Raw genomic sequence first — 27598 nt, 5'->3', positions numbered from 1 at the left:
TATGAACCTGTCTGTTGTTATAGATTTAAACTGCTGTTATGAACCTGTCTGTTGTTATAGATTTAGACTGCTGTTATGAACCTGTCTTTGTTATAGATTTAGACTGCTGTTATGAACCTGTCTGTTATAGATTTAGACTGCTGTTATGAACCTGTCTGTTATAAATTTAGACTTCTGTTATGAACCTGTCTGTTGTTATAGATTTAGACTGCTGTTATGAACCTGTCTGTTATAGATTTAGACTGCTGTTATGAACCTGTCTTTGTTATAGATTTAGACTGCTGTTATGAACCTGTCTGTTATAGATTTAGACTGCTGTTATGAACCTGTCTTTGTTATAGATTTAGACTGCTGTTATGAACCTGTCTGTTGTTATAGATTTAAACTGCTGTTATGAACCTGTCTGTTGTTATAGATTTAGACTGCTGTTATGAACCTGTCTGTTATAGATTTAGACTGCTGTTATGAACCTGTCTTTGTTATAGATTTAGACTGCTGTTATGAACCTGTCTGTTATAGATTTAGACTGCTGTTATGAACCTGTGGCTTTTTGATATCTCCCAATGCGTGTTGATATGGTATGTACAAGGGAATGCTGTTAAGAAGCTGCTACCACTGACTGTTATCATCACCGACCATCAATAACAAGTCTCCAGACGTAATCTCCTGAGAGATTGGGGGAGGAATAGAGAGGGAGGGGAGAGAACAGTGCAACAAGCAGGCGGAGGGGACTGGCCACATGGCTTGATAAACACATCATTATACAATGAATACATGAGAGAGTGGTCAACAGAGGAACAGAACAGACAAGTAGAGACACAGTGGAGTGATCTCCAAAACAGCCAACCAATCATTTCACTGTGACCCCATTCCTGTGGGTCACATATCCTTCCTCCTCACTTATATAGAAGACCATTATCTGTTATTATCTATCCTCTGATAACAAATTATTATTAGAACTCTAACAGAGGTCCATGACCACACACAAACTGCACTTTAACCAAAGTATGGACATGGAATTTAAGATGCTTGCTTTGTACAATCCCCCTTTTTACATTAAGCACTCTACTCTACACGGACTCTTATTTCTCTACCCTTTGCCCCTCTTTCTTCTTAATGCCACTCTCTCTCTCTGTGCCCTCTGAACCCCCCTTCCTCCCTCCACTTCTCCCTCACTTTCAGTAATTCCACCGCTCTCCCAGCATCCTAATCCAGAGCTGACCTCAATCCAGTGATGTAATGGGTCATGTGATGCTGGCGTGGGGAACAGGGGAGGTAAAGTGGGGAAACATGTCTTAATCTGTGCTGCCGGGACGTGGTGACCAATCACAGGCGGCGAGGGGGGTTGTGGGGGGGTGTACGTATTTCCATTAAGTTTCAAAATATCAGAGTGGACCTTTTGGAATTTCAAGTCAACATGTTTATTGATGATGACTCCAATGATTCCATGAGACTCGATGTGTCTGTGTCTGTTGATTATTGATAACAAGTTTTGACAAACAAGTACAGACACAGTATTCAGAACCAGGGCCCAGATTCACAAAACCTTCTTAAGAAGACATTTCTTCTTAACTGCCATTTTCCCTTTAACTGTAGACTTAAGAAGAAAGTTAAGCAAAGTTGCTATTCCTCAAAAAGGGTATTGGATATTTTCTAGTGCAATTTCTTGAAAATAAAGAAATAATGTTGTTGATTCAGGGCAGTGAAAGAAAACAGCTCATGAACATGAGCGCAAATGAACATGTCCTAATATAACTTTTTAATACAAGGATATATGTAACTATCTCTGTGTATTCTGCCAACATTTTCCTGTAGTAAATAAATCCACAAAGGATGGACAAACTGATGTAGGTAATGGGGTAGGGTAATGGTTAGTGAAGAGTCTGTCACATAAAGTATTATTTTTGTTCTCCTAGTGCTGTATAAATGGAGAACAGGGGCCGGATTCACAAAACACTTCTTACACAAAAACTTAAGAAGCTTCTTAAGAAAAAAAGTTAATAAGATAGTTTGTAAGTGCAATTCCTCAACAATATTGTAATGATTTTCTTTTGAACTTCTCAAATATCTACTTATGAATCTTCTTAAAAGATGTTTGTGGCCAGGCAACCGATTTAGCTATCTAATGTTAGCATATTAGCATATTTCACACCTAGATTACTGTTCTACGGGCCTCCCGGGTGGCGCAGTGGTTAAGGGCGCCAGCTGTGCCATCAGAGTCCCTGGGTTCGCGCCCAGGCTCTTTCGTAACCGGCCGCGACCGGGAGGTCCGTGGGGCGACGCACAATTGGCCTAGCGTCGTCCGGGTTAGGGAGGGCTTGGTCGTCCGGGTTAGGGAGGGCTTGGTCGGTAGGGATGTCCTTGTCTCATCGCGCACCAGCGACTCCTGTGGCGGGCCGGGCGCAGTGCGCGCTAACCAAGGTTGCCAGGTGGTGCGGCTGGCTTCCGGGTTGGTGCGGCTGGTTGGGTTGTGTATCGGAGGACGCATGACATTCAACCTTCGTCTCTCCCGAGCCCGTACGGGAGTTGTAGCGATGAAACAAGATTGGATACCACGAAATTGGGGAGAAAAAGGGGTAAAAAAAATAAATAATAATAATTTAAAACAAATATATATACTCCATTTTGAAACTTTCAGGTGAAGTAAAAAAAACCTGTTTTCACTTTGTTATTATTGGGTATTGTGTGTAGACTGATGAGGAAAATAATGAATTGAATCCATTTTGGAATAAGGTTGCAACGTAACAAAATGTGGAAAAAGTGAAGGGATCTGAATACTTTCCGAATGCACTGTAGCTGCTATAACAAGAGCAGTCAGTAGGGGGAGGCCTAGAGCAGAGTAGTCAATGACAGTGATGTGGTCAGAGTGCCAGACAGAGAGAGAAAACGAGAGAAAGAGAGTGAGAGAGTGAGAGAGCTAGAGAGAGTGTGTGCACAGGCTCCAGCTGAAACCTCTGGCACATTTCCACCCCACTCCCTCCCCTCTGGCCTGGTCTACTACTGGAACAGTGAGATCTGAAGAACACGTGTGAGGGCCAGTGTGAGGGCCAGTGTGAGGAGCCTGAACATTAAGCCCCTCACTCTGTTACTGTACTCATATTCCAGCACATCTGATGACCATATTCAATCAAACCCGCAATAACAATGTTGACAGTGTATTCGTGCGCACGCACACACACACGCACATCTACTTTTAAATAGGAAGCTGTGAGGGGAGCCTACCTGATTGGTAGTAGTAGTAGTTGTAGTAGTAGTATTAGTAGTACTAGTAGTAGTAGTAGTATGAGTTGTAGTAGTTGTAGGAGTGGTAGTAGTAATAGTAGTAGTAGTTGTAGTAGAAGCAGTAGTAGTAGTAGTTGTAGTAGTAGTGATATTAGTCGTAGTAGTAGTTAGTTGTAGTAGTAGTAATAATAGTAGTAATTGTAGAACTAGTAGTAGTATCAAATATAAGTAGTATCAAATTAGGCACATGCGCCAAATACAACAGGTGTAGACAGTGAATTGCTTACTTATGAGCCCCTAACAGACAATGCAGTTTAAAAAAAACAGATATACATATATATATATACATATATTGTTATTTTTACTGCTGCTCTTTAATTGCTTGTTACTTTTACTTCTTATTCATATTCATATATATATATATATATATATATATATATATATATATATATATATATATATATATATATATATATATACACATTATATCACAAAAGTGAGTACACCACTCACATTTTTGTAAATATTTGAGTATATATTTTCATGTGACAACACTGAAGAAATGACACTTTGCTACAATGTAAAGTAGTGAGTGTACAGCTTGTATAACAGTGTAAATTTGCTGTCCCCTCAAAATAACTCAACACACAGCCATTAATGTCTAAACCGCTGACAACAAAAGTGAGTACACCCCTAAGTGAAAATATCAAAATTGGGCCCAATTAGCCATTTTCCCTCCCTGATGTCATGTGACTTGTTAGTGTTACAAGGTCTCAGGTGTGAATGGGGAGCAGGTGTGTTAAATTTGGTGTCATCGCTCTCACACTCACTCATACTGACTGGTCACTGGAAGTTCAACATGGCACCTCATGGCAAAGAACTCTCTGAGGATCTGAAAAAAAGAATTGTTGCTCTACATAAAGATGGCCTGGGCTATAAGAAGATTCCCAAGACCCTGAAACTGAGCTGCAGCACGGTGGCCAAGACCATACAGCGGTTTAACTGGACAGGTTCCACTCAGAACAGGCCTCGCCATGGTCGACCAAAGAAGTTGAGTGCACGTGCTCAGTGTCATATCCATATCCATATCTTTGGGAAATAGCTGTATGAGTGCTGCCAGCATTGCTGCAGAGGTTGAAGGGGTGGGGGGTCAGCCTGTCAGTGCTCAGACCATATGCCGTACACTGCATCAAATTGGTCTGCATGGCTGTCGTCCTAGAAGGAAGCCTCTTCTAAAGATGATGCACAAGAAAGCCCGCAAACAGTTTGCTGAAGACAAGCAGACTAAGGACATGGATTACTGGAACCATGTCCTGTGGTCTGATGAGACCAAGATAAACTTATTTGGTTCAGATGGTGTCAAGTGTGTGTGGCGGCAACCAGGTGAGGAGTACAAAGACAAGTGTGTCTTGCCTACAGTCAAGCATGGTGGTGGGAGTGTCATGGTCTGGGGCTGCATGAGTGCTGCCGGCACTGGGGAGATACAGGTCATTGAGGGAACCATGAATGCCAACATGTACTGTGACATACGGAAGCAGAGCATGAGCCCCCTCCCTTCGGAGACTGGGCCGCAGGGCAGTATTCCAACATGAAAATGACCCCAAACACACCTCCAAGACGACCACTGCCTTGCTAAAGAAGCTGAGGGTAAAGGTGATGGACTGGCCAAGCATGTCTCCAGACCTAAACCCTATTGAGCATCTGTGGGGCATCCTCAAATGGAAGGTGGAGGAGTGCAAGGTCTCTAACATCCACCAGCTCCGTGATGTCGTCATGGAGGAGTGGAAGAGGACTCCAGTGGCAACCTGTGAAGCTCTGGTGAACTCCATGCCCAAGAGGGTTAAGGCAGTGCTAGAAAATGATGGTGGCCACACAAAATATTGACACTTTGGGCCCAATTTGGAAATGTTCACTTAGGGGTGTACTCACTTTTGTTGTCAGCGGTTTAGACATTAATGGCTGTGTGTTGAGTTATTTTGAAGGGACAGCAAATTTACACTGTTATACAAGCTGTACACTCACTACTTTACATTGTAGCAAAGTGTAATTTCTTCAGTGTTGTCACATGAAAAGATATACTCAAATATTTACCAAAATGTGAGGGGTGTACTCACTTTTGTGATATACTGTATATATACACATACACATATATTATATATATATATATATGAATAAGAAATCAAAGTAACAAGCAATTAAAGAGCAGCAGTAAAATAACAATAGCGAGACTATGTACAGGGGGATACCGGCACAGAGTCAATGTGCAGGGTCACCAGTTAGTCTAAGAAATTGAGGCAATATGTACATGTAGGTAGAGTTATTATAATGACTATGCATAGGGGATAACAACAGAGAGTAACAGAGGTGTAAGAGGGGAGGGCAATGCAAATAGTCTGGGTAGCCATTTGTCTAGATGTTCAGGAGTCTTATGGCTTGGGGGTAGAAGCTGTTTAGAAGTCTCTTGGACCTAGACTTGGTGCTCCGGTACCGCTTGCCGTGCGGTAGCAGAGAGAACAGTCTATAACTAGGGTGGCTGGAGTCTTTAACAATTTTTAGGGCCTTCCTCTGACACCACCAGGTACAGAGGTCCTGGATGGCAGGAAGCTTTGACCCAGTGATGTACTGGGCCGTACGCACTACCCTCTGTAGTGCCTTGCGGTCAGAGGCCGAGCAGTTGCCATACCAGGCAGTGATGGAACCAGTCAGGTATGCAAATTGTGGGAGTCTAGGGTTTCTGGGATAATGGTGTTGATGTGAGCCATGACCAGTCTTGTAGTGATATTAGTAGTAATAGTAGTAGTGGTTGTAGTAGTAGAAGTAGTAGTTTGTAGTAGTAGTTGTAGAAGTAGTAGTAGTAGTAATAGTATTTGGAGTAGTAGTAGTTGTTGTTGTTGTAGTAGTAGTAATAGTAGTAGTTGTTGTAGTAGTACTAGTAGTTTTAGAAGTAGTAGTAGCACTAGTAGTTGTAGTAGTAGTAGTAGTAGTAGTAATAATAGTAGTTGTCGTAGTAGTAGTACTAGTAGTTGTAGAAGTAGTAGTAGCATTAGTAGTTGTAGTAGTAGTAGTAGTAGTTGTAGTAGTAGTAATATTAATAGTAGTAGTTGTTGTAGTAATAGTAGTTGTAGTAGCAGTAGTAATAATAGTAACAGCAGTAGTAGCAGTAGCAGCAGCAATAGTAGTAGTTGTAGTGGTTGTTGTAGTAGAAGTAGAAATAGCAGTCGTGATATTAGTAGTAGTAGTAGTAGTAGTAGTAGCAGTAGCAGTAGTTGTAGTAGTTGTAGTAATAGTAGTTGGAGTAGTAGTAATTGTTGTAGTAGTAGCAATAGTAGTAGTTGTAATAGTAGCTGTAATAGTAATAGTAGTAGTTGTAGTAGTATTAGTCGAAGGTATACAACACAAGACTATAACACAGAAGCATAGTTTTGATAGGGTTGTTGTGTCAGCATGTTTCCCGTAAACTAGACTGTTCTGATTTAGTTTACTGTAGTCTATATTGTAGCATGCAGAAGGATCATCAAGTCTCAGAACACGTTGAATGATAATGCATCTGTGTACTTCAGCCTCAACTGGTTACATTTCAGTATAACATTACCAGTAGCACTTCAATATAATTGAGTGTGTGACATTTTAGTGTGTATGTCAATACTCTCTGAACTATACTATCATTGACTCTAGGTAAGACTAAGGCCTGTCATAAAGCAGGAAGGGTGAATAATATATGCAGTATAATGTAGACTCGAGAATCAGTATGCGTCCCAAATTGCATCCTATTCCCTGTATAGAGCACTACTTTTGATCAGAGACCTATGGACCCTGCTCAAAAGTAGTCCACTCTATAGGGAACAGGGTGCCATTTGGGACTAGGACATGGCTGTTGTGGGGCCAGGTTGTGCTGTTGCTTGTGGCTGAACAAGGTTAATCTCCTGGCCCGACCCCCCCCCCCCCTCATCATCTCTTTGTGCACTACGCCGTACTAATCTCTCCATGCCTCTCTGTGCTGCTCTAATCTGCCCCCCCCCCCCCCCCCCCCCCCCCCACACACCCCCATCACCCCAGTCTCTGGAACTGCTCTGATAATCTCTCTCTATCTCCTCCCCTCCTCTCTCTCCCTGGTCCCTCAGTCCCCCCACCGTTTCTGCTGCTGGTGGAGGCAGTGCTCTGCAACCCCGTGCTAATCTGGGGTCTGTCCGTCAGCACTTTGAGAGGCAGACAGACGGATTGGGCTGTTAATCCCCAGAGTGGCACAGATGGAGCAGCACTATGCAGACCTTGGGGAAGGTGAACACACACACACACTGTGTCCTGTTTCAGACCCACTAGGTCGATAGAGACCAACACACTACTACCAGATACACACACAAACACACACAGTGTGCACACACCAGATGAAGATACTGATGAATTCTGTTTGTCCCAATGCAGTCCAGATGTATAGGAGATACAGTTGAAGTCATACGTTTACATACACCTTAGCCAAATACATTTAAACTCAGTTTTTCACTAATTCCTGACATTTTAATCCTAGTACAAATTCTCTGTTTTATGTCAGTTAGAATCACCACTTTATTTTAAGAATTTGAAATGTCAGAATAATAGTAGAGAGAGTGATTTTTTCAGCTTTTATTTCTTTCATCACATTCCCAGTGGGTCAGAAGTTTACATACACTCAATTAGTATTTGGTAGCATTGCCTTTAAATTGGGTCAAATGTTTCGGGTAGCCTTCCACCAGCTTCCCACAATAAGTTGGGTGAATTTTGGCCCATTCCTCCTGACAGAACTGGTGTAACTGAGTCAGGTGTGTAGGCCTCCTTGCTCGCACATACTTTTTCAGTTCTGCCCACACATTTTCTATAGGATTGACGTCAGGTCTTAGTGACGGCCACTCCAATACCTTGACTTTGTTGTCCCAAAGCCATTTTGACACAACTTTGGAATTATGTTTGGGGTCATTGTCCATTTGGAAGACCCATTTGCGATCAAGCTTTAACTTCCTGACTGATGTCTTGAGATGTTGCTTCAATAAGTCCACATAATTTTCCTACCTCATGATGCCATCTGTTTTGTGAAGTGCACCAGTCCCTCCTGCAGCAAAACACCCCCACAACATGATGCTGCCACCCCCGTGCTTCACAGTTGGGATGGTGTTCTTCGGCTTGCATTCCTTCCGCTTTTTCCTTCAAACATAACGATGGTCATTATGGCCAAACAGTATAATTTTTGTTTCATCAGACCAGAGGACATTTTTCCAAAAAGTACAATCTTTGTCCCTATGTGCAGTTGCAAACTGAAGTCTGGCTTTTTATGGCAGTTTAGGAGCAGTGTCTTCTTCCTTGCTGAGCAGCCTTTCAGGTTATGTCAATATAGGACTCGTTTTACTGTGGATATAGATACTTTTGTACCTGTTTCCTCCAGCATCTTCACAAGGTACTTTGCTGTTGTTCTGGGATTGATTTGCACTTTTCGCACCAAAGTACGTTCATCTCTAGGAGACCGAATGCGTCTCCTTCCTGAGCGGTATGACTGGAATGACTGGAATGACTGGAATTATGATACTGTGAATTATAAGTGAAATAATCTGTCTGTAAACAATTGTTGGAAAAATTACTTGTGTCATGCATAAAGTAGATGTCCTAACAGACTTTCCAAAACTATAGTTTGTTAACAAAAAGTCTGTGTAGTGGTTGAAATACTTTAATGACTCCAACATAAGTTTAATGTAAACTTCTGACTTCAATTGTATGTAGTGCATTCAGAAAGTATTCAGACCCCTTCACTTTTTTCACATTTTGTTACAGCCTTATTCTAAAATTGATTTAAGAAGAAAATCCCAGATCAATCTACACACAATACATCATAACGACAAAGCGAACAGGTTTTTAGAAACATTAGCAAATTTATAAAAAATACAACTAAAAGATACCTTATTTACATAAGTACTCAGACCCTTTGCTAAGAGGCTCAAAATTGAGTTCAGGTGCATCCTGTTCCATTGATCATCCAGATGTTTCTACAACTTGATTGGAGTCCACCTGTGGTAAATTCAATTGATTGGACATGATTTGGAAAAGCACACACCTGTCTATATAAGGTCCCACAGTTGACAGTGCATGTCAGAGCAAAAACCAAGCCATGAGGTCAAAAGGATTGTCCATAGAGCTCCGAGACAGGATTCTGTTGAGGCACAGATCTGGGGAAGGGTACCAAAAAATGTCTACAGCATTGAAGGTCCCCAAAAACACAGTGGCCTCCATCATTCTTAAATGGAAGAAGTTTGGAACCACCAAGACACTTCCTCGAGCAGGCCGCCCGGCTAAACTGAGCAATCGGGGGAGAAGGGCCTTGGTCAGGGAGGTGACCAAAAATCCGATGTTCACTGGCAGAGCTCCAGAGTTCCTCTGTGGAGATGGGAGAACCATCCAGAAGGACAACCATCTCTCCAGCAATCAGGCCTTTATGGTAGAGTGGCCAGATGGACGCCACAGACGGCTTGAAGTTAGCCAAAAGGCACCTAAAGGACTCTAAGACCATGAGAAACAAGATTCTCAGGTCTGATGAAACCATGATTGAACTCTTTGGCCTGAATGCCAAGTGTCATGTCTGGAGGAATCCTGGTCCAATCCCTACGGTGAAGCATTGTAGTGGCAACATCATGCTGTGGGGATGTTTTTCAGCGGCAGGGACTGGGAGACTAGTCAGGATCGAGGGAAAGATGAACAGAGCAAAGTACAGAAGGATCCTAGATGAAAACCTGCTCCAGAGTGTTCAGGACCTCAGACTTGGGCGAAGGATCACCTTCCAACAGGACAATGACTCAAAACACACAGCCAAGACAATGCAGGAGTGGCTTTGGGACAAGTCTCGGAATGTCCTTGAGTGGCCCAGCCAAAGCCCGGACTTGAACCCGATCAAACATCTCTGGAGAGACCTGAAAATAGCTGTGCAGCGAAGCCCCCAATCCAACCTGAAAGAGCCTGAGAGGATCTGCAGAGAAGAATGGGAGAGACTCCCCAAATGCAGCTGTGCCAAGCTTGTAGCGTCATACCCAAGAAGACTTAAGGCTGTAATCGCTGCAAAGGTGCTTCAACAAAGTACTGAGTAAAGGGTCTGAATACTTGTAAATGTAAATGTAATATTTCAGTTTTTATTTTTTTATACATTTGCCAAAATGTCTAAAAACCTGTTTTTGGTTTTTCATTATGGGGGTAGATTGATGATGGGGGAAAAACGATTTAATCAATTTTAGAATAAGGCTGTAACGTAACAAAATGTGGCAAAAGTGAAGGGGTCTGAATACTTTCCAAACGCACTGTATTGTTATCAGCCTCTCTGGAACATCAAGAACACATGGTTTCTTACAGGAACTATGACCAGGCCTACATCCTGTAACAAAACCCTCTTTGATACAGTCCCCTAATCCTTCAATTTGATTTCATAACTAAGTTATTATGAAGTTTGCTTTTCTTCTGTAAGAATGAAATCAAACGAATATTACAAGTTTACTGCAATCTGCCACGTACAAAGTTTCACACAAGTGTTTTAATGAATGGTATACTACTCTACTTTAGACATAGGCTTTAGTGTGTTAGTGTACTGCTATTGTAGAAGGCTAAGTAAAAGCTGATCCAGTGAAGGCATTAGATGTACTGTCGGGTCAATAATCTGGGTTTTGATGTGAGGGTGCTCAGGTGAGTTCAGCCATAATGATCTATCTAGACGTAATCTACTGTGCTGCAGCCACTACCTGTCTGTCTGGACATGCCCAAATACATACAGTACAACACATGGCCTAGCGGTTAAGAGCGCTGGGCCAGTAACAGAAAGATCACTGGTTTGAATTCCCGAGCAGGTAAGGTGGGAAAATCAGCTGTTCTTCCTTTGAGCAAGGCACTGCTCCCCAGGCCGTTGGTTAAGACGGCCCCCTGCACATATCAGTTTCAGAGGGGTTGGGTTAAATGCAGACGACTCTGTTTGTTTTAATGCATTTATTTGCGCAACTGACTAGGTTCCCAATGAGTCCAAAACCTATTTTCACAGAACATGACTAGTTGCATTTTCCCTTTTGGATTACAGTAGCCCAATATAAATGGTGGCATCCTGCAGCCATGTCAAGATAAGAGGAAATGTTCAGAAAACATAACAAAGGCCATCCAATTTCCCTTTTCGCACAATCCAATACAGTCCAACCAGCTAGCATGGTACCACTGTTGCATACTGTACAGGCCCTTACTCCCTGATACTGGCAGGGATGGGGTCAATTCAGGAAGTAAACTGAAAATCATATTCACATTTTCCTAAACTCTATCGAAATAAAATGGATTTGGAATTTTAGTTTAATTCCTGAATTGTCTGAATTTAAATGGATTTGAACCCAACCCTGAATACTGGGTTGACTTACTAATTGCACTATTCCCCTTTAGTTGTGACAGTGTTGTGTCAGTGTTGTGACACTGTTGTGGCAGTGAGGCCCATTCAAAACAACAGGATTAGAATTGTGTCTTTGATTAGATGTTTGTTTGTGTCTGTATGTTTCATTGTAGTGAATATGGCTGAGGCTGGCTTTATCTAAAGGTTTTAATCGTCTACAATGGAGGATGGGAATTGCTGATTACCCTAAGAGAACACTGTCAAGAGTGGGGGGAGATATGTTTCGGGGAGCCTCAGAGAACAACATTGACTAGTACGCTGACTCAGTGAGCGAGTTTATAAGGAAGTGTATAGGAGATGTTGTACCCACTGTGACTATTAAAACCTTCCCTAACCAGAACCCGTGGATTGATGGCAGCATGCGCGCAAAACTGAAAGCACGTCCCACCGCATTTAATCATGGCAAGGCGATAGGGAATATGGCAGAGTACAAACAGTGTAGTTATTCCCTCTGTAAGGCAATCAAACAAGCAAAGAGTCAGTATAGAGACAAAGTGGAGTCGCAATTCAACGGCTCAGACACGAGACGTATGTGGCAGGGTCTACAGACAATCACAGGTTACAAAAAGAAAACCAACCCCGTCACGGACATCGGCATCTTGCTTCCAGACAAATTAAATAACTTCTATGTGCGCTTTGAGGACAATACAGTGCCACTGACGCAGCCCACTACCAAAGCCTGTGGGCTCTCCTTCTCCGTGGCCGAAGTGAGAAAGACATTTAAACATGTTAACCCTCGCAAGACGGCCGGCCCAGACGGCATCCCTAGTCGTGTCCTCAGGGCATGCACAGACCAGCTGGCTGGTGTGTTTACGGACATATTCAATCAATCCCTATCCCAGTCTGCTGTCCCCCCATGCTTCAAGAGGGCCACCATTGTTCCTGTTCCCAAGAAAGCCAAGGTAACTGAACTAAATGACTATCGCCCCGGAGCACTCACTTCTGTCAGTGCTTTGAGAGACTAGTCAAGGATCATATCACCTCTACCCAACCTGTCACTCTAGACCCACTTCAATTTGCTTACCGTCCCAACAGGTCCACAGATGATGCAATCGCCATCACACTGCACACTGCCCTATCCCATCTGGACAAGAGGAATACCTATGTAAGAATGCTGTGCATTGACTACAGCTCAGCATTCAACACAATAGTACCCTCCAAACTCATTATTAAGCTTGAGTCCCTGGGTCTTGACCCTGCCCTGTGCAACTGGGTCCTGGACTTCCTGACGGGCAGCCCCCAGGTGGTGAAGGTAGGAAACAACATCTCCACTCCGCTGATCCTCAACACTGGGGCCCCAAAAGGGTGCGTTCTCAGCCCCCTCCTGTACTCCCTGTTCACCCACAACTGCGTGGCCATACACGCCTCCAACTCAATCATCAAGTTTGCAGACGACACTACAGTGTTAGGCTTGATTACCAACAACGACGAGACAGCCTATAGGGAGGAGGTGAGGGCCCTCGGAGTGTGGTGTCAGGAAAATAACTTCTCACTCAATGTCAGCAAAACTGAGATGATCGTGGACTTCAGGAAACAGCAAAGGGAGCACCCCCCCTATCCACATCAACGGGACAGCAGTGGAGAAGGTGAAAAGTTTTAAGTTCCTCTGTGTACATATCACCGACAAACTGAAGTGGTCCACCTCAGGAGGCTTGTCACCAAAAACCCTCACTAACTTTTATAGGTGCACAATCGAGAGCATCCTGTCAGGCTGTAAAGCAACGGCACCGCCCACAACCGCAGGGCTCTCCAGAGGGTGGTGTGGTCTGCACAACGCATCACCGGGGGCAAACTACCTGCCCTCCAGGACACCTACAACACCCGATGTCACAGGAAGGCAAAAGAAGATAATCAAGGACGATAACCAACCGAGCCACTACCTGTTCACCCCGCTTCCATCCAGAAGGCAAGGTCAGTGCATCAAAGCTGGGACAGAGAGATTGAAATACAGCTTCTATCTCAAGGCCATCAGACTGTTAAACAGCCACCACTAACACAGAGAGGCTGCTGCCTACATACAGACTTGATATCATTGGCCACTTTAGTAAATGGAACACTTGTCACTTTAAGAATGTTTACATATCACACATTACTTATCTCATATGTATATACTGTATACTGTATCCTTCACTATCAATTGCATCTGTCACTGCTCATCCATATATTTTATACTTATATATTCTCATCCCATTCCTTTACTAGATCATTCCTTTACTGTTAGATATTAGGTTTGTTGTGGAATTGTTTGATATTAGCTGTTAGATACTGCTGCACTGTCAGATCTAGCATTTAGCTACACTCACAATGACATCTGCTAACCATGTGTATTTTATATTTATTTAACTAGGCAAGGTTAAGAACAAATTCTTATTTTCAATGACAGCCTAGGAACAGGGGCAGAACAAGGCTAGGCTACCCTGCCTCCCCATGTGTATGTGACCAATAACATCTGCTAACCATGTGTATGTGACCAATAACATCTGCTAACCATGTGTATGTGACCAATAACATCTGCTTACCATGTGTATGTGGCCAATAACATTGCTAACCATGTGTATGTGACCAATAACATTGCTAACCATGTGTATGTGACCAATAACATCTGCTTACCATGTGTACGTGACCAATAACATCTGCTAACCATGTGTACGTGACCAATAACATCTGCTAACCATGTGTACGTGACCAATAACATCTGCTAACCATGTGTATGTGACCAATAACATCTGCTAACCATGTGTATGTGACCAATAACATCTGCTAACCATGTGTATGTGATCAATAACATCTGCTAACCATGTGTACGTGACCAATAACATCTGCTAACCATGTGTATGTGACCAATAATAAGATGTGATGTGAAGATGTTTGGGTTTAACAGAATATCCTAGTGCTATATTGTACGGAAGATACATTTTTATCAGACAGTGGCTACGTCCGAAATGTCTCCCATCCCTAAGTAGTGCACTACTTTTAACCAGGGCCCATAGGGCCCATAGGGCACTGGTCAAAAGTAGTGCACAACATTTTATTGTATTTATGTATATTTTTTTACCTTTATTCCAAAGCAATAGCATGTGGCAATAATATAATTAATAAACCTGAATTATAAAGCCCACAAAAATGTATCATTGCATAATCAACAGGCAAAAAAAACATCAACATGGCTCTATGAAGTACCAACGAGGCACCTGTGCATGCATGCTTTGTGCTGAAGCGGTAGCAAGGCCGCAAGGGGGAGGATATCACAAGTTAAGCAACATCGCCATCCACTGGTTATCTGGTGTATTGTGAACTGGATTCCTCTCTCCCTAATACCTGCTGAAACTCCCATCATTATCTCTATCCCACCATCTACTGGCCCAGTACTGAGGTGTCTTCTACAGCCTCTTCTACAGTGGGATTCAGACGGAAACAGTGTGGAACAGAGAAGTGAGGTCATGGTCAGTGGGAGAATTGGAATAGAATGTGTGTGTTACTCATTTGTGCCTGAATTATTGTTCGATGTCTGGGCCCATATTCACAAACTGTCCCAGAGTAGGAGTACTGGTCGAGGATCTTTTCATTATGATTTAAAAGGCAAAACCGATCCTAGATCAGTACCTGTATCCTCAAAGCGTCTCAGAGCACCGTTATAGGCAAATGATTTGATCGTCATCACAATCTATCCTTTGCGGTACCTCAATTTGTCGTGATCACCATCCGAGATAAACTTTTATGAATAGATTTTACGCCTGGCTCAGAGATTGCCTGAGCAGTGTCTTAAAAAACGTCATCCTGAAACCTACTCTGAGCTGGGAGGTTTTTTTTGTCTTAAAAAATGATACAACAGGATTCCTAGGACCTTTTCGGGGGGAGACGTTTTGTGGATACGGCCCCAACACTCCTACTCTTAAGACATGTCGTGAATACGGACCCAGGATTCTAGTTACATGTATCGAATCAAACAAAATACAAAAAGTTAAGTACTACTGTGTCTTTTGTGATTCTACAGAAAACATCTAAGCATATCAGAATAAAAAAAAGGATATTAGTGTTCTTTTGTTTTACTTGATGTGTTTTATTCTGTTAGACAGTGTTTCTGTGGCAGGTGATAGATGACATGACTAACAGAGCGTTAGGCAACACGGGCAGCTAAAACCCATTTAGGTGGTCATAAACAATGGGGTTCAATGAGATACAGACAATAGGATGGATGAAACGATTCACACGATCAAACCAATCCAACAACATGGGAATTCTAGTTACAGCCTGGCGGTATGTTCTAGAAGATTTGATATGCAGACTGAAGGTGAAAATCAACCTGTGCAGATGTAAATAGTTGGAAAGTAGAAACATATCCAAGTATTGTACTGAAGTAGAATTATTGTCCTATTACTGAACCACTAGGCTAGTCTATTAGTTAGTCAGCCTGACACCTGAAGTACTGTATGTGGATGGCTGCACCTCTACTCCCGCTCAGCAATGGCCACCAGGTGAGTGTCGATCTCTGTCTCAGAGAGTGTCCTGTGAGAGGAAAGAAGAGAAGATGAGAGTGGATGTTAGAAACCAGGGTTGGGGAGACAGAAAGAGAGAATTTTGTCTGTTGTTCCCTTGTTTAAATCCTTGAACATTACCATATGAGCATATAAAAAAACAGTGATGACAAAATGCAGTTACTGTGATAGTATAGTACCTGAACTTGGGGCTTTCCTTAGTGACCACACCCACTTCAATTTCACTGGGCTTGAAGTCCATGGACAGAATAGAAGAGAGACAGGAGATGGCCAACTATAGGAGGAGAGAGTGAAAGAAACAGAGAGAGTAGAGAGAGAGATTGAATACAGTACAGACTTTCACTTTTCGCCAGATGTTTCCATGAGTATCCAGGTGTATCCATCCGCCTACCTCCACAGTAATCTCATATGACAGCTCTGGCCTCTTTTTCAGTTTCTTCTCCAGGTAGCTGTTAGCCTCTGTCTGCTTGGCCCCCACGCTGGTGGCCCTGAAGCCACAGAAGTAGCCTGCCGGGTCACACTTATACAGCATGGGACCCAGCTGGGGGTCCATGGCCACCAAGATCATACCTGGAGACATTGGGAGGAGAAGGATATGGGTCTGAGTCCTCTGTGTGGGAGTTAGGACTCACCTACTGCACATAGATTTTTTAAATCCCTTTGGTGCCATTTTCACAACACAAAGCACAAAAATCTAAACAGATCATCAAAATGACTCATGTTTAAAAACTCTCAGCACATCTTCAGTTGACTGGGTGCAACAAATACATTCAGTCTTTTGTTCACTGCACCAAATCACTCTTTCAATTTGGATACATATTCTATCTACTGAACAGAAATATAAATGCAACATGTGAAGTGTTGGTCCCATGTTTCATGAGCTGAAATAAAAGATCCCAGAAATGTTCCATAAGCACAAAAAGCTTATTTTGCTAAATTTTTGTGAACACATTTGTTTACATCACTGTTAGTGAGCATTTCTCATTTTCCAAGATAATCCATCCACCTGACAGGTGTGGCACATCAAGAAGCTGATTAAACAGCATGATCATTACATAGGTCCACCTTGTGCTGGGGACAATAAAAGACCACTAATATGTGCAGTTTTGTCACAAAACACAATGTCACAGATGGCTGAAGTTTTTAGGGAGTGTGCAATTGACATGGCGACTGCAGGAATGTCCACCAGAGCTGTTGCCAGAGAAGTGAATGTTCATTTCTTATCCATAAGCTGCCTCCAACTGTCACGGTAGTCGGAATAATTATCGGACCAAACTGCAGCACGATATGGTTTCCGTTTATTTGAAAACGCACAAAACAACAAAGAAAGAACGAAACAAACAACTAACCGTGACTACAGCGGTGCTACGTGCACTAACTCAAAACAATATCCATAAAACACAGGTGGAAAAAATGCTACTTAAATATGATCCCCAATTAGAGACAATGATAGCCAGCTGCCTCTAATTGGGAATCACACCAAACACCAACATAGAAAAACTAAACTAGAACCCCACATAGAAAATAATAACTAGAAAACCCCTGACCTACTCTACCATAGAAAATAAGGGCTCTCTATGGTCAGGACGTGACACCAACGTAGTTTTAGGAAATTTGGCAGTACATCCAACCGTCTCACAACCGCAGACCACGTGTATGGCGTCATGTGGGCGTGCGGTTTGCTGATGTCAATGTTGTGAACAGAGTGCCCCATGCTGGCGGTGGGGTTATGGTATGGACAGACATAAGCTACGGACAAGAACACAATTGCATTTTATCAATGGGAATTTGAATGCAAAGATATACCGTGATGAGATCCTGAAGCCTATTGTCGTGCCATTCATCTGCCGCCATCACCTCATGTTTCAGCAAGATAATGCACAGCCGTATGATGCAGGGATCTGTACACAATTCCTGGAAGCTGAAAATGTCCCAGTTCTTCCCTGGCCTGCATACTCACCAGACATGTCACCCATTGGGAATGTTTGGGTACTGACTGGATTTCTGATCCACGCCCCTACATTTATATTTAAGGTATCTTTGACCAACAGATGCATATCGGTGTTCCCAGTCATAATGAAATTCATAGATTAGGGCCTAATGAATTTATTTCAATTGACTGATTTCCTCATACGAACTGTAACTCAATAAAATGTTGATATTTTTGTGTTTATATTTTTGTTCAGTATAAGTATCTGTGTTTCAAAATGCAATATTCACTTGACTTTTAATATGATTTTCTTGTCATCTGTTAACAATACAATTAACTATTACTTAAATCCGACTGCTGAAAACGGATTACTACTGAACCAACACTATGTAGTGCCTAGTTAATGTACAGTGCATTCGGGAAAATATTCAGACCCCTTCCCCTTTTCCACGTTTTGTTACGTTCCAACCTTATTATGAAATTGATAAAATTATATTGTTTCGTCACATCAATATACACAAAATACTCCACAGTGACAAAGCGAAAACAGGTTTTTAGAAAATTAAGCAAATTTATTAAAAATAAAAACCAGAAATACCTTATTTACATAAGTATTCAGACCCTTTGCTATGAGACTCAAAATTGAGCTCAGGTGCATCCTGTTTCCTTTGATCATCCTTGAGGTGTTTCTACAACTTGATTGGAGTCCACCTGTGGTAAATCCAATTGATTGGACATGATTTGGAAAGGCACACACCTGTCTATATAACGTCCCACAGTTGACGGTGCATGTCAGAGCAAAAACCAAGCCATGAGGTCGAAGAAATTGTCCGTAGACCTCCGAGACAGGATTGTGTCGAGGCACAGATCTGGGGAAGGGTACCAAAATAATTATGCAGCATTGAAGGTCCCCAAGAACACAGTGGCCTTCATCATTCTTAAATGGAACAAGTTTGGAATCACCAACCCCGGCCAAACTGAGGGAGGTGACCAAGAGAAGAGATGGTCCCTCTGACAGAGCTCCAGAGTTCCTCTGTGGAGATGAGAGAACCTTCCAGAAGGACAACCATCTCTGCAGCACTCCACCAATCAGGCCTTTATGGTAGAGTGGGCAGACGGAAGCCACTCCTCAGTAAAAGGCACATGACAGCCAGCTTGGAGTTTGCCAAAAGGCACCTAAAGGACTCTCAGACCATGAGAAACAAGATTCTCTGGTTGATAAAACCAAGATTGAACTCTTTGGCCTGAATGCTAAGCATCACATCTGGAGGAAACCTGGCACCATCCCTATGGTAAAGCATGGTTGTGGCAACATCATGCTGTGGGGATGTTTTTCAGCGGCATGGACTAGGAGACTAGTCAGGATCGAGGGAAAGATGAATGGAGCAAAGTACAGAGAGATCCTTAATGAAAACCTGCTCCAGAGCACTCAGGACCTCAGACTAGGGGCGAAGGTTCACCTTCCAAAAGGACAACAACCCAAAGCAAACAGCCAGGACAATGCAGGTGTGGCTTTGGGACAAGTCTCTGAATGTCCTTGAGTGGCCCAGCCAGAGCCCGGACTTGAACCCGATTGAACATCTCTGAAAAGACCTGAAAATAGCTGTGCAGCGACGCTCTCCATCCAACCTGACAGAGCTTGAGAGGATCTGCAGAGAAGAATGGGAGAAACTCCCCAATACAGGTGTGCCAAACTTGTAGTGTCATACCCAAGAAGACTCAAGGCTGTAAACACTGCCAAAGTTGCTTCAACAAAGTACTGAATAAACTGTCTGAATACTTATGTAAATGTTATATTTCTGTTTTTTCTGTTAATACATTTGCAAAAATGTCTAAAAAACTGTTTTCTCTTTGTCATTATGAGGTATTCTGTGTTGATTGATGAGGGGAAAAAAATAATGTAATCAATTTTAGAATAAGGCTGTAACGTAACAAAATGTGGAAAAAGTCAAGGGGTCTGAATACTTTACGAACGCAGTTTAGTTTGATAACTGCTGATCACCATAAAACTATATCATTTGTATGTATAAATGTATCAATTGGACATCAATTTTATGTTGTAAGGTAAAACCGAATCACATATGGATGTGGCTGTAAATACTACATCATCATTCTCCATCAGTGTGCCTTAATAGGACAAAGTGGAAAGCATCACTCTATTGTTCTACCGTCTGGAATGATAGTGTAGTGTACAATGCACTGCTGAAATACCTGGGTTGTATATTTAAACAATAAGGCTTGAGGAGATGAGGTATATGGCCAATATACCACGGCTAAGGGCTGTTCTTAGGCACGATGTAACGCAGAGTGCCTGGATACAGTCCTTAGCCGGGGTATATTGGCAATATACCACAAATCCCAGAGGTGCCTTATTGCTATTATAAACTAGTTACCAACGTAATTAGACCAGTAAATAGTACTTTTTCTTATGTCATACCCATGGTATACGGTCTATACCACGGCTTTCAGCCAATCAGCATTCAGGGCTTGAACCACCTGGTTTATAAAACAATACATTTAAAACAATATATATAAAATAACAATTTTATAGATACACTGTAAGATGATGAATTTCAAGCAGAGAGACAGGCGATACTGAAGCAGTTGACAAGTCACGTAGAAAAGGTGATCTTGTGGAACGTTGCATGGGGAAGAAATGGCTTACAACACTGCTATGTTTTTACAGTAGCCAACTGTTTTACAATACCCCCATTTCTGATTTATTTGTCCTACGCATGTACTGTAAAAAGATAATGGAGCCGTAAGACTGAGATATTTCTCAACATGCTCACAACCTGCCAAATTATAAAATAATTGTGCATGTTAAGTTATAGTCAAATACTGTATGGAAAATGATATTTACCATCTACTACTCTTTCTATTGTGTAACTTGTACTTTTTGCTTTTGGATGAAATGGTAGTTAAAATGACTAAATGGTGAGCCTATCATTATCTGATGTATTGGTGACTAAACGAAATGTTCTCTGGGTATTTCACGTAACACGTTGATTTTGCATGAATGACTCAGGGGTGAAAGATGTGAGAAACCCCAATGAAAGCACAATGAGAGTTTCTAAACATAAGATAGGGGGCATTACAAGTGTTATCAGTTTAGAGTTATGTAAATATACCACTTACATTTGAAAAATGCGGCAAGGTGATAAAAAAAAAACGTTATTACTGGGCAATCAGGGAGAGGAAAAAAGGGTGTATAGAGGTATTGAAAGAAAGGAGATATACAGTCGGCCGGAGAAGGAACTAGGGGACTAATGGTAAGGGAGAGAGGGAGTGAATCAATGGAGAGGAAGAGGACAGAGAGACATAGTGACAGGAGGACAGGGGTACACCACTCACAGCATCCCAAAGGTCTCATCTCAGCGTTCTGTGTGTAGACCTGGGAGATGTCCGCCATTCTCCGACACAACATGTCTGCTGTGATGTCATAGCCAAACTTGTACTTCCATTCGGCAGCCTCCACTCGTGCCCTGTGGACCTGGGATCGACTGTCCGCTGAGGGGGAGAGGAAGAGAGAGTAAAAGGATGCGTGTGTGTGACAGTGGAGGCTCCTCAGAGGAGAAAGGGGAGGACCATCCTTCTCAGTGAAATTTCATCAAATTAAAAATAATAAAACATTTAAATAAAACTACACTAAATATATTCACGTTACCAAATAATTTATTAAAACACACTGTTTTGCTGCAATGACAGTCTACAGTAGCCTCAACAGCACTCTGTATGGTAGCATGGTATAGCCGGAGGACAGCTAGCTTCCGTCCTCCTCTGGGTACATTGACTTCGATACAAAACCTAGGAGGCTCATGGGTCTCACCCCCTTCCATAGACTTACACAATAATTATGACATCTTCCGGAGGACGTCCTCCAACCTATCAGAGCTCTTGCAGCATGGACTGACATGTTGTCCACCCAATCAAAGGATCAGATAATTAATCTAGTACTGAAAGCATAAGCTACAGTTAGCTAGCACTGCAGTGCATGAAATATAGTGAGTAGTTGACTTAAAGAGAGAGAAAGACAATAGTTTTAACAAATTGATTTCTTCAAAAATTAAGGAGAAGCAAGAGAGAGATTGTCATTTTTTTCACTTTCAGTTTCACTTAATTAGCTAGCAAATGCAGCTAGCTAGTTTAGCCTACTCAAATACCCTGCTCAAAAAGACAGATGCTATGTTAGCTAGCTAGCTATGACTATCCACCACAACTCTGGAACCTTTCCAAGTCAAGGTAAGCTTTTAGTTTTACTAATTTATTGCCACCAGGCTGCCGGTGTAAGTGCTAAACTGCTAACTAACTATACACTATAAAGTTACAGCATGATTGTAGCGGGTTTACTAACACGTTAGTTCTATTAGCTATGTTGACTTTGATGTTACTTTAGCTAATATGGTAACAACGATGTAGGCTGTGTGTAGCAGTTATGGTACGGTTTGGCTTGGAAAGGTTATTTCGCCTGGTCACTTACAGCTGATGTATTGTGCATTGAAGTCCACAAACGAAGGGAAGAGGTGAGAGGAGGACAGCGCATAGATGCGAGCAGGAATACAACGTGGCTGCTATGAATGTCAACTATGCGTGACCAGAGATGAATTCATTCCACCAATTCTGTTGAAAAACGCTTCTTAAATTAAAGCAAACAGGGATAAAAATACCTGAATTTGACCAATAGAAACTTGTTTGCAATTGTTGACTAATTGACTAACGATTACACCCTAGATCAGCGGTATTAAATGTGCCACTGTCTGTCCGTGTGTCACTGTCTGTCACCAACATTTTCTCTCGACCTGTGTTGTAATCTTTCATTCATAGGCTAGGTTGTAGCAACCTCTTAATGGGTATAGGGATCATTTGAGTATCATGTAGTAGCCTAACCCTATCGATGTTACATTGAAGTGGGTGCATGGAATATGAATGACAGTCATCCAATATGCTGTAGTAGAAATAAGGCCATGCTCTTAAAAATAAATAAAAATGTCCTCCCTCACCTTAAACGGCACCAACCACCACTGGTGTGTATGTGTATGTATGTATGTATGTATGTATGTATGTATGTATGTATGTGTGTGTGTGTGTGTGTGTGTGTGTGTGTGTGTGTGTGTGTGTGTGTGTGTGTGTGTGTGTGTGTGTGAGATGTGAGATGCCATTATACACACCATTGTGTCCTGTCATCACACATCCAATGCGTGGGGTAAGTGGGTACATGTTGGTCAGAGTGGCAGAATCCAGCAGCTTGTCCTGTATTATAATGACAGGGTCACATATATACATATAGTAGATGATACCTCATTGTTGTTATGAATATTGGGTTGGTGCCACAATCTAATATTTCGATTGGACAAGCTTTAACAAATCAGTGGCGTGTGCCCAGTCAGCAGAAATGCTCGAGACACCACTCTGTCATGCTTCACTGTTCATGACTGACTCTTTCTCTAACGCCAGATATCAATATTCTTTTTCTAATTTGGATGAAGTCAAAGACAACTAAGACAGAAGTTCCTGGTACATGGAGATGGAGCTAAAGACAGATTATGAATATCTTACCGGCACTTTCTTCTGTGTGACCACCACAGCACAGTCTGTCCCCCGCACGCCCAGTGATGTCAACCCACCCTGCGCGATGGCTTTGAAGGCATATTCTGAGGGACAACACACGAGAACATGAGATTATACTTCTTAAATAAAGGCTAACTTTTAAAAGCTGCATGGGGTAAACAGGGGGCTTGGAACACTATAGGTCTAAAGGTGCTCATGGGAAAGTCCCAAACATTGGTAGATCGCTTTATTGGCGGACATATTATACCACAGAGAAGTAACACATATTTAAAACATTTGTAGTCCCCCCCCCCCCCCCCCCCCACATGCTATGTGAAATATACAATCACAATATGTTTATAATCACAATATGGTTATAATCACAATACACCAACACGTTTGGCCTATGGGGATGCTCATCGTCACATACAGCTACAGCGCTGCAACATTCACTGCGCGAATATCTTAGATGATTTTAAATGGTATAGAACGATACATATACAGATGCTAGACTAGCCTAGGTCGTCCCCTGCTCGAAACAAAACTGGAGAAATTAAACAAAATATCTCACCGACTTGATAGAGGCGGCCCTCTGGAGAAAAAATCGTAATGTGTCGGTCAAATCCAGCATTCGAACCACGGGACATTGCTTTGCGTCAAATGATGCTCACCTACAGTGAACTTTCGGCGAGTTACCTGTTACCTTTTCTGCAGTATCCTAATAGCCTTATAGGACTATATTCACCGTTGTTGTCTGTTGCAGTAAAACAAGAAGAACAGTCTACAATAGAGAGCAGACGATGATAAAGGTGTTTGTTAAGCTTCCCGGTGGAGTTTTACTTTCTCTTTCTTTTTTCAATGAACCATGAGAAGACTGACACATGTGTGTTGTGAACAACAATAGCGTGAGCAACAATAGTGGAATCTAGTTTCAAAATAAAAGTTTTGAATTTAAACTAAAGCAAGCAGATAAAAATAGTGGAATCATGCCAAAATTGGACTATAATGCTAAACAAGGTTGGAATGTTGCTATACAAATTCAACAAAATATCATAATTAATTAATTTGATGCAAAATAATTGGTTGAAATTGCACTGTGGATGTATTCGACTTCAGAATTGCATTGGGGGCATACTTACATTGGAATGTACACGCTTACCTATGGATCTTGTGTCCATTACATTTTTATTTGTTCTATTATTTCACCTTTATTTAATCCGGTAAGCTAGTTGAGAACAAGTTCTCATTTACAACTGCGACCTGGCCAAGATAAAGCATAGCAGTTCGACACATACAACAACACAGAGTTACACATGGAATTAACAAAACATACAGTCATACAGTAGAAAAAAAGAAAACAAAACCTATATGCAGTGAGTGCAAATAAGGTCAAATAAGGGAGTTATTAAGGCAATAAATAGGCCATGGTGGCGAAGTAATTACAATATGGCAATTAAACACTGGAATGTTAGATGTGCAAAAGATGGATGTGCAAGTAGAGATACTGTGGTGCAAAAGGAGCTAAATAAATAAATACAGTATGGGAATGAGGTAGATAGATGGGCTGTGTACAGATGGGCTATGAACAGGTGCAGTGATCTGTGAGCTGCTCTGACAGCTGGTTCTTTAAGCTAGTGAGGGAGATGGGAATCTCCAGCTTCAGTGATTTTTGCAGTTCGTTCCAGTCAGTGGCAGCAGAGAACTGGAAGGAAAGGCGACCAAAGGAGGAATTGGCTTTGGGGGTGACCAGTGAGATATACCTGCTGGAGCACGTGCTACGAGTGGGTGCTGCTATGGTGATCAGCGAGCTGAGATAGGGCGGGGCTTTACCTAGCAGAGACTTGTAGATAACCTGTAGCCAGTGGGTTTGGCGACGAGTATGAAGCTAGGGCCAGCCAGAGCGTACAGGTTGCAGTGGTGGGTAGTATATGGGGCTTTGGTGACAAAACGGATGGCACTGTAATAGACTACATCCAGTTTGCTGAGTAGAGTGTTGGAGGCTATTTTATAGATGACATCGCCAAAGTCAAGGATCGGTAGGATGGTCAGTTTTACGAGGGTATGTTTGGCAGCATGAGTGAAGGAAGCTTTGTTGCGAAATAGGAAGCCGATTCTAGATTTCATTTTTGACGGGAGATGCTTAATGTGAGTCTGGAAGGAGAGTTTACAGTCTAGCCAGACACCTAGGTATTTGTAGTTATCCATGTATTCTAAGTCAAAGCCGTCCAGAGTAGTGATGCTGGATGGGCAGGCAGGTGCGGGCAATGATCGGTTGAATAGCATGCATTTGGTTTTATTTGCGTTTAAGAGCAGTTGGAGGCCACGGAAAGAGAGTTGTATGGCATGGAGGTTAGTTAACACAGTGTCCAAAGAAGGGCCAGAAGTATACAGAATGGTGTCGTCTGTGTAGAGGTGGATTAGAGAATCACCAGCAGCAATAGCAACATCATTGATGTATATGTAACGGATGTGAAACGCTAGCTTAGTTAGCGGTGGTGCATGTTTCAATCGTTGACGTCACTTGCTCTGAGACCTTGAAGTAGTGGTTCCCCTTGCTCTGCAAGGGCCGCGCCTTTTGTGGAGCGATGGGTAATGATGCTTCGAGGGTGACTGTTGTTGATGTGTGCAGAGGGTCCCTGGTTCGCGCCCGGGTACGGGCGAGGGGACGGTCTATAGTTATACTGTTACATTGATGCTGTTGACCCGGATCACTGGTTGCTGCGGAAAAGGAGGAGGTCAAAAGGGGGGTGAGTGTAACGGATGTGAAACGCTAGCTTAGTTAGCGGTGGTGCACGCTAAATAGTGTTTCAATCGGTGACGTCACTTGCTCTGAGACCTTGAAGTAGTGGTTCCCCTTGCTCTGCAAGGGCCGCGCCTTTTGTGGAGTGATGGGTAACGATGCTTCGTGGGTGACTGTTGTTGATGTGTGCAGAGGGTCCCTGGTTTGCGCCTGGGTATGGGCGAGGGGACGGTCTAAAGTTATACTGTTACATATACAGAGAAGAGAGTCGGCCCGAGAATTGAACCCTGTGGCACCCCCATAGAGACGGCCAGAGGTCCGGACAACAGGCCCTCCGATTTGACACACTGAGCTCTATCAGAGAAGTAGTTGGTGAACCAGGCGAGGCTATCATTTGAGAAACCAAGGCTGTTGAGTCTGCCAATAAGAATGTGGTGATTGACAGAGTCGAAAGCCTTGGCCAGGTCGATGAATACAGCTGCACAGTAATGTCTCTTAATGATGGCGGTTATGATATCATTAAGGACCTTGAGCGTTGTTGAGGTGCACCCATGACCAGCTCGGAAACCAGATTGCATAGCGGAGAAGGTACGATGTGATTTAAAATGGTCAGTAATCTGGGGTATGGGGTATCAGCCTACTCAATGACACTCACAGAACAGCTATGCCAGTCCACATGATGCAAAACCCTGCATTCAATTATGCAACATGTATTTTGAAAGTTATACATCTTGAAAACTTGATTGCTGAAATGGAGAACTGTTTGGGACTATATCAACAATAGACCAATGAAACAAATACCAACATATAGTTTTGGGGTGGACTTTCCTTTAAACTCCTTCAATAAGAGCTATGAATGTAATATTTGTGTATACTCGACATAGTTATATTCTGTGAGTGTCACTGAGTGTACTGATACTCCATTTCATGGACCCAAGATCCATAGGTAAGGCTGTACATTGCAATGTAAGAATGCCCCCAATGCAATTCTGAAGTATAATACATCCACATTATGATTTGAAAACTTTTTTGGTGTCAAATGAACTAATTATTATATTTATTGAATTTATATAAGAACATTCCAACTTTGTTTAGCATTATTTGGTCCATTTGTGGCATATTTTCACAATTTGAATCAGTTTGCATCAGTTTCAATTGGAAACTTTTATTTTGAAGCCGAACCGCAGATTGTACCATTGTTGCTCACACTAATGTTGCAAACAACACACTGGTAGGGT

The 27598-nt window shown here is 42.4% G+C and overlaps 1 protein-coding gene across 1 annotated transcript; it reads right to left on the bottom strand.

Annotated features, from left to right (window-relative positions):
• Positions 1–15686: 15686 nt before the first annotated feature.
• Positions 15687–24522, bottom strand: LOC110503695 (proteasome subunit alpha type-6). The gene is made up of 7 exons (XM_021582156.2): positions 24192–24522; positions 23630–23724; positions 23242–23323; positions 21428–21583; positions 16535–16713; positions 16323–16417; positions 15687–16153 (listed from the first exon to the last, which is right to left on the bottom strand). The coding sequence occupies exons 1-7, from the start codon at positions 24265–24267 to the stop codon at positions 16096–16098; spliced, it is 741 nt and encodes a 246-aa protein (XP_021437831.1). The 5' UTR covers positions 24268–24522; the 3' UTR covers positions 15687–16095.
• Between the last annotated feature and the right edge of the window lie 3076 nt (positions 24523–27598).

Source organism: Oncorhynchus mykiss, chromosome 24 (assembly GCF_013265735.2).
Source record: "Oncorhynchus mykiss isolate Arlee chromosome 24, USDA_OmykA_1.1, whole genome shotgun sequence".
Classification (NCBI taxonomy): Eukaryota; Metazoa; Chordata; class Actinopteri; order Salmoniformes; family Salmonidae; genus Oncorhynchus; species Oncorhynchus mykiss.
This window is presented reverse-complemented; position numbering and strand designations above follow the sequence as displayed.

What these genes read in the sequence shown, in the direction of transcription:
- LOC110503695 (XM_021582156.2), bottom strand. Translation starts at nt 24,267, where the DNA reads ATGTCCCGTGGTTCGAATGCTGGATTTGACCGACACATTACGATTTTT. An exon ending in GATGAGACCTTTGGGATGCT is followed by an intron (nt 16,714 to 21,427) that starts GTGAGTGGTGTA and finishes CAATGTCTCCAG; the next exon opens with GTATGATCTTGGTGGCCATG. An exon ending in AAGGAAAGCCCCAAGTTCAG is followed by an intron (nt 16,154 to 16,322) that starts GTACTATACTAT and finishes TTCCTCTCACAG; the next exon opens with GACACTCTCTGAGACAGAGA.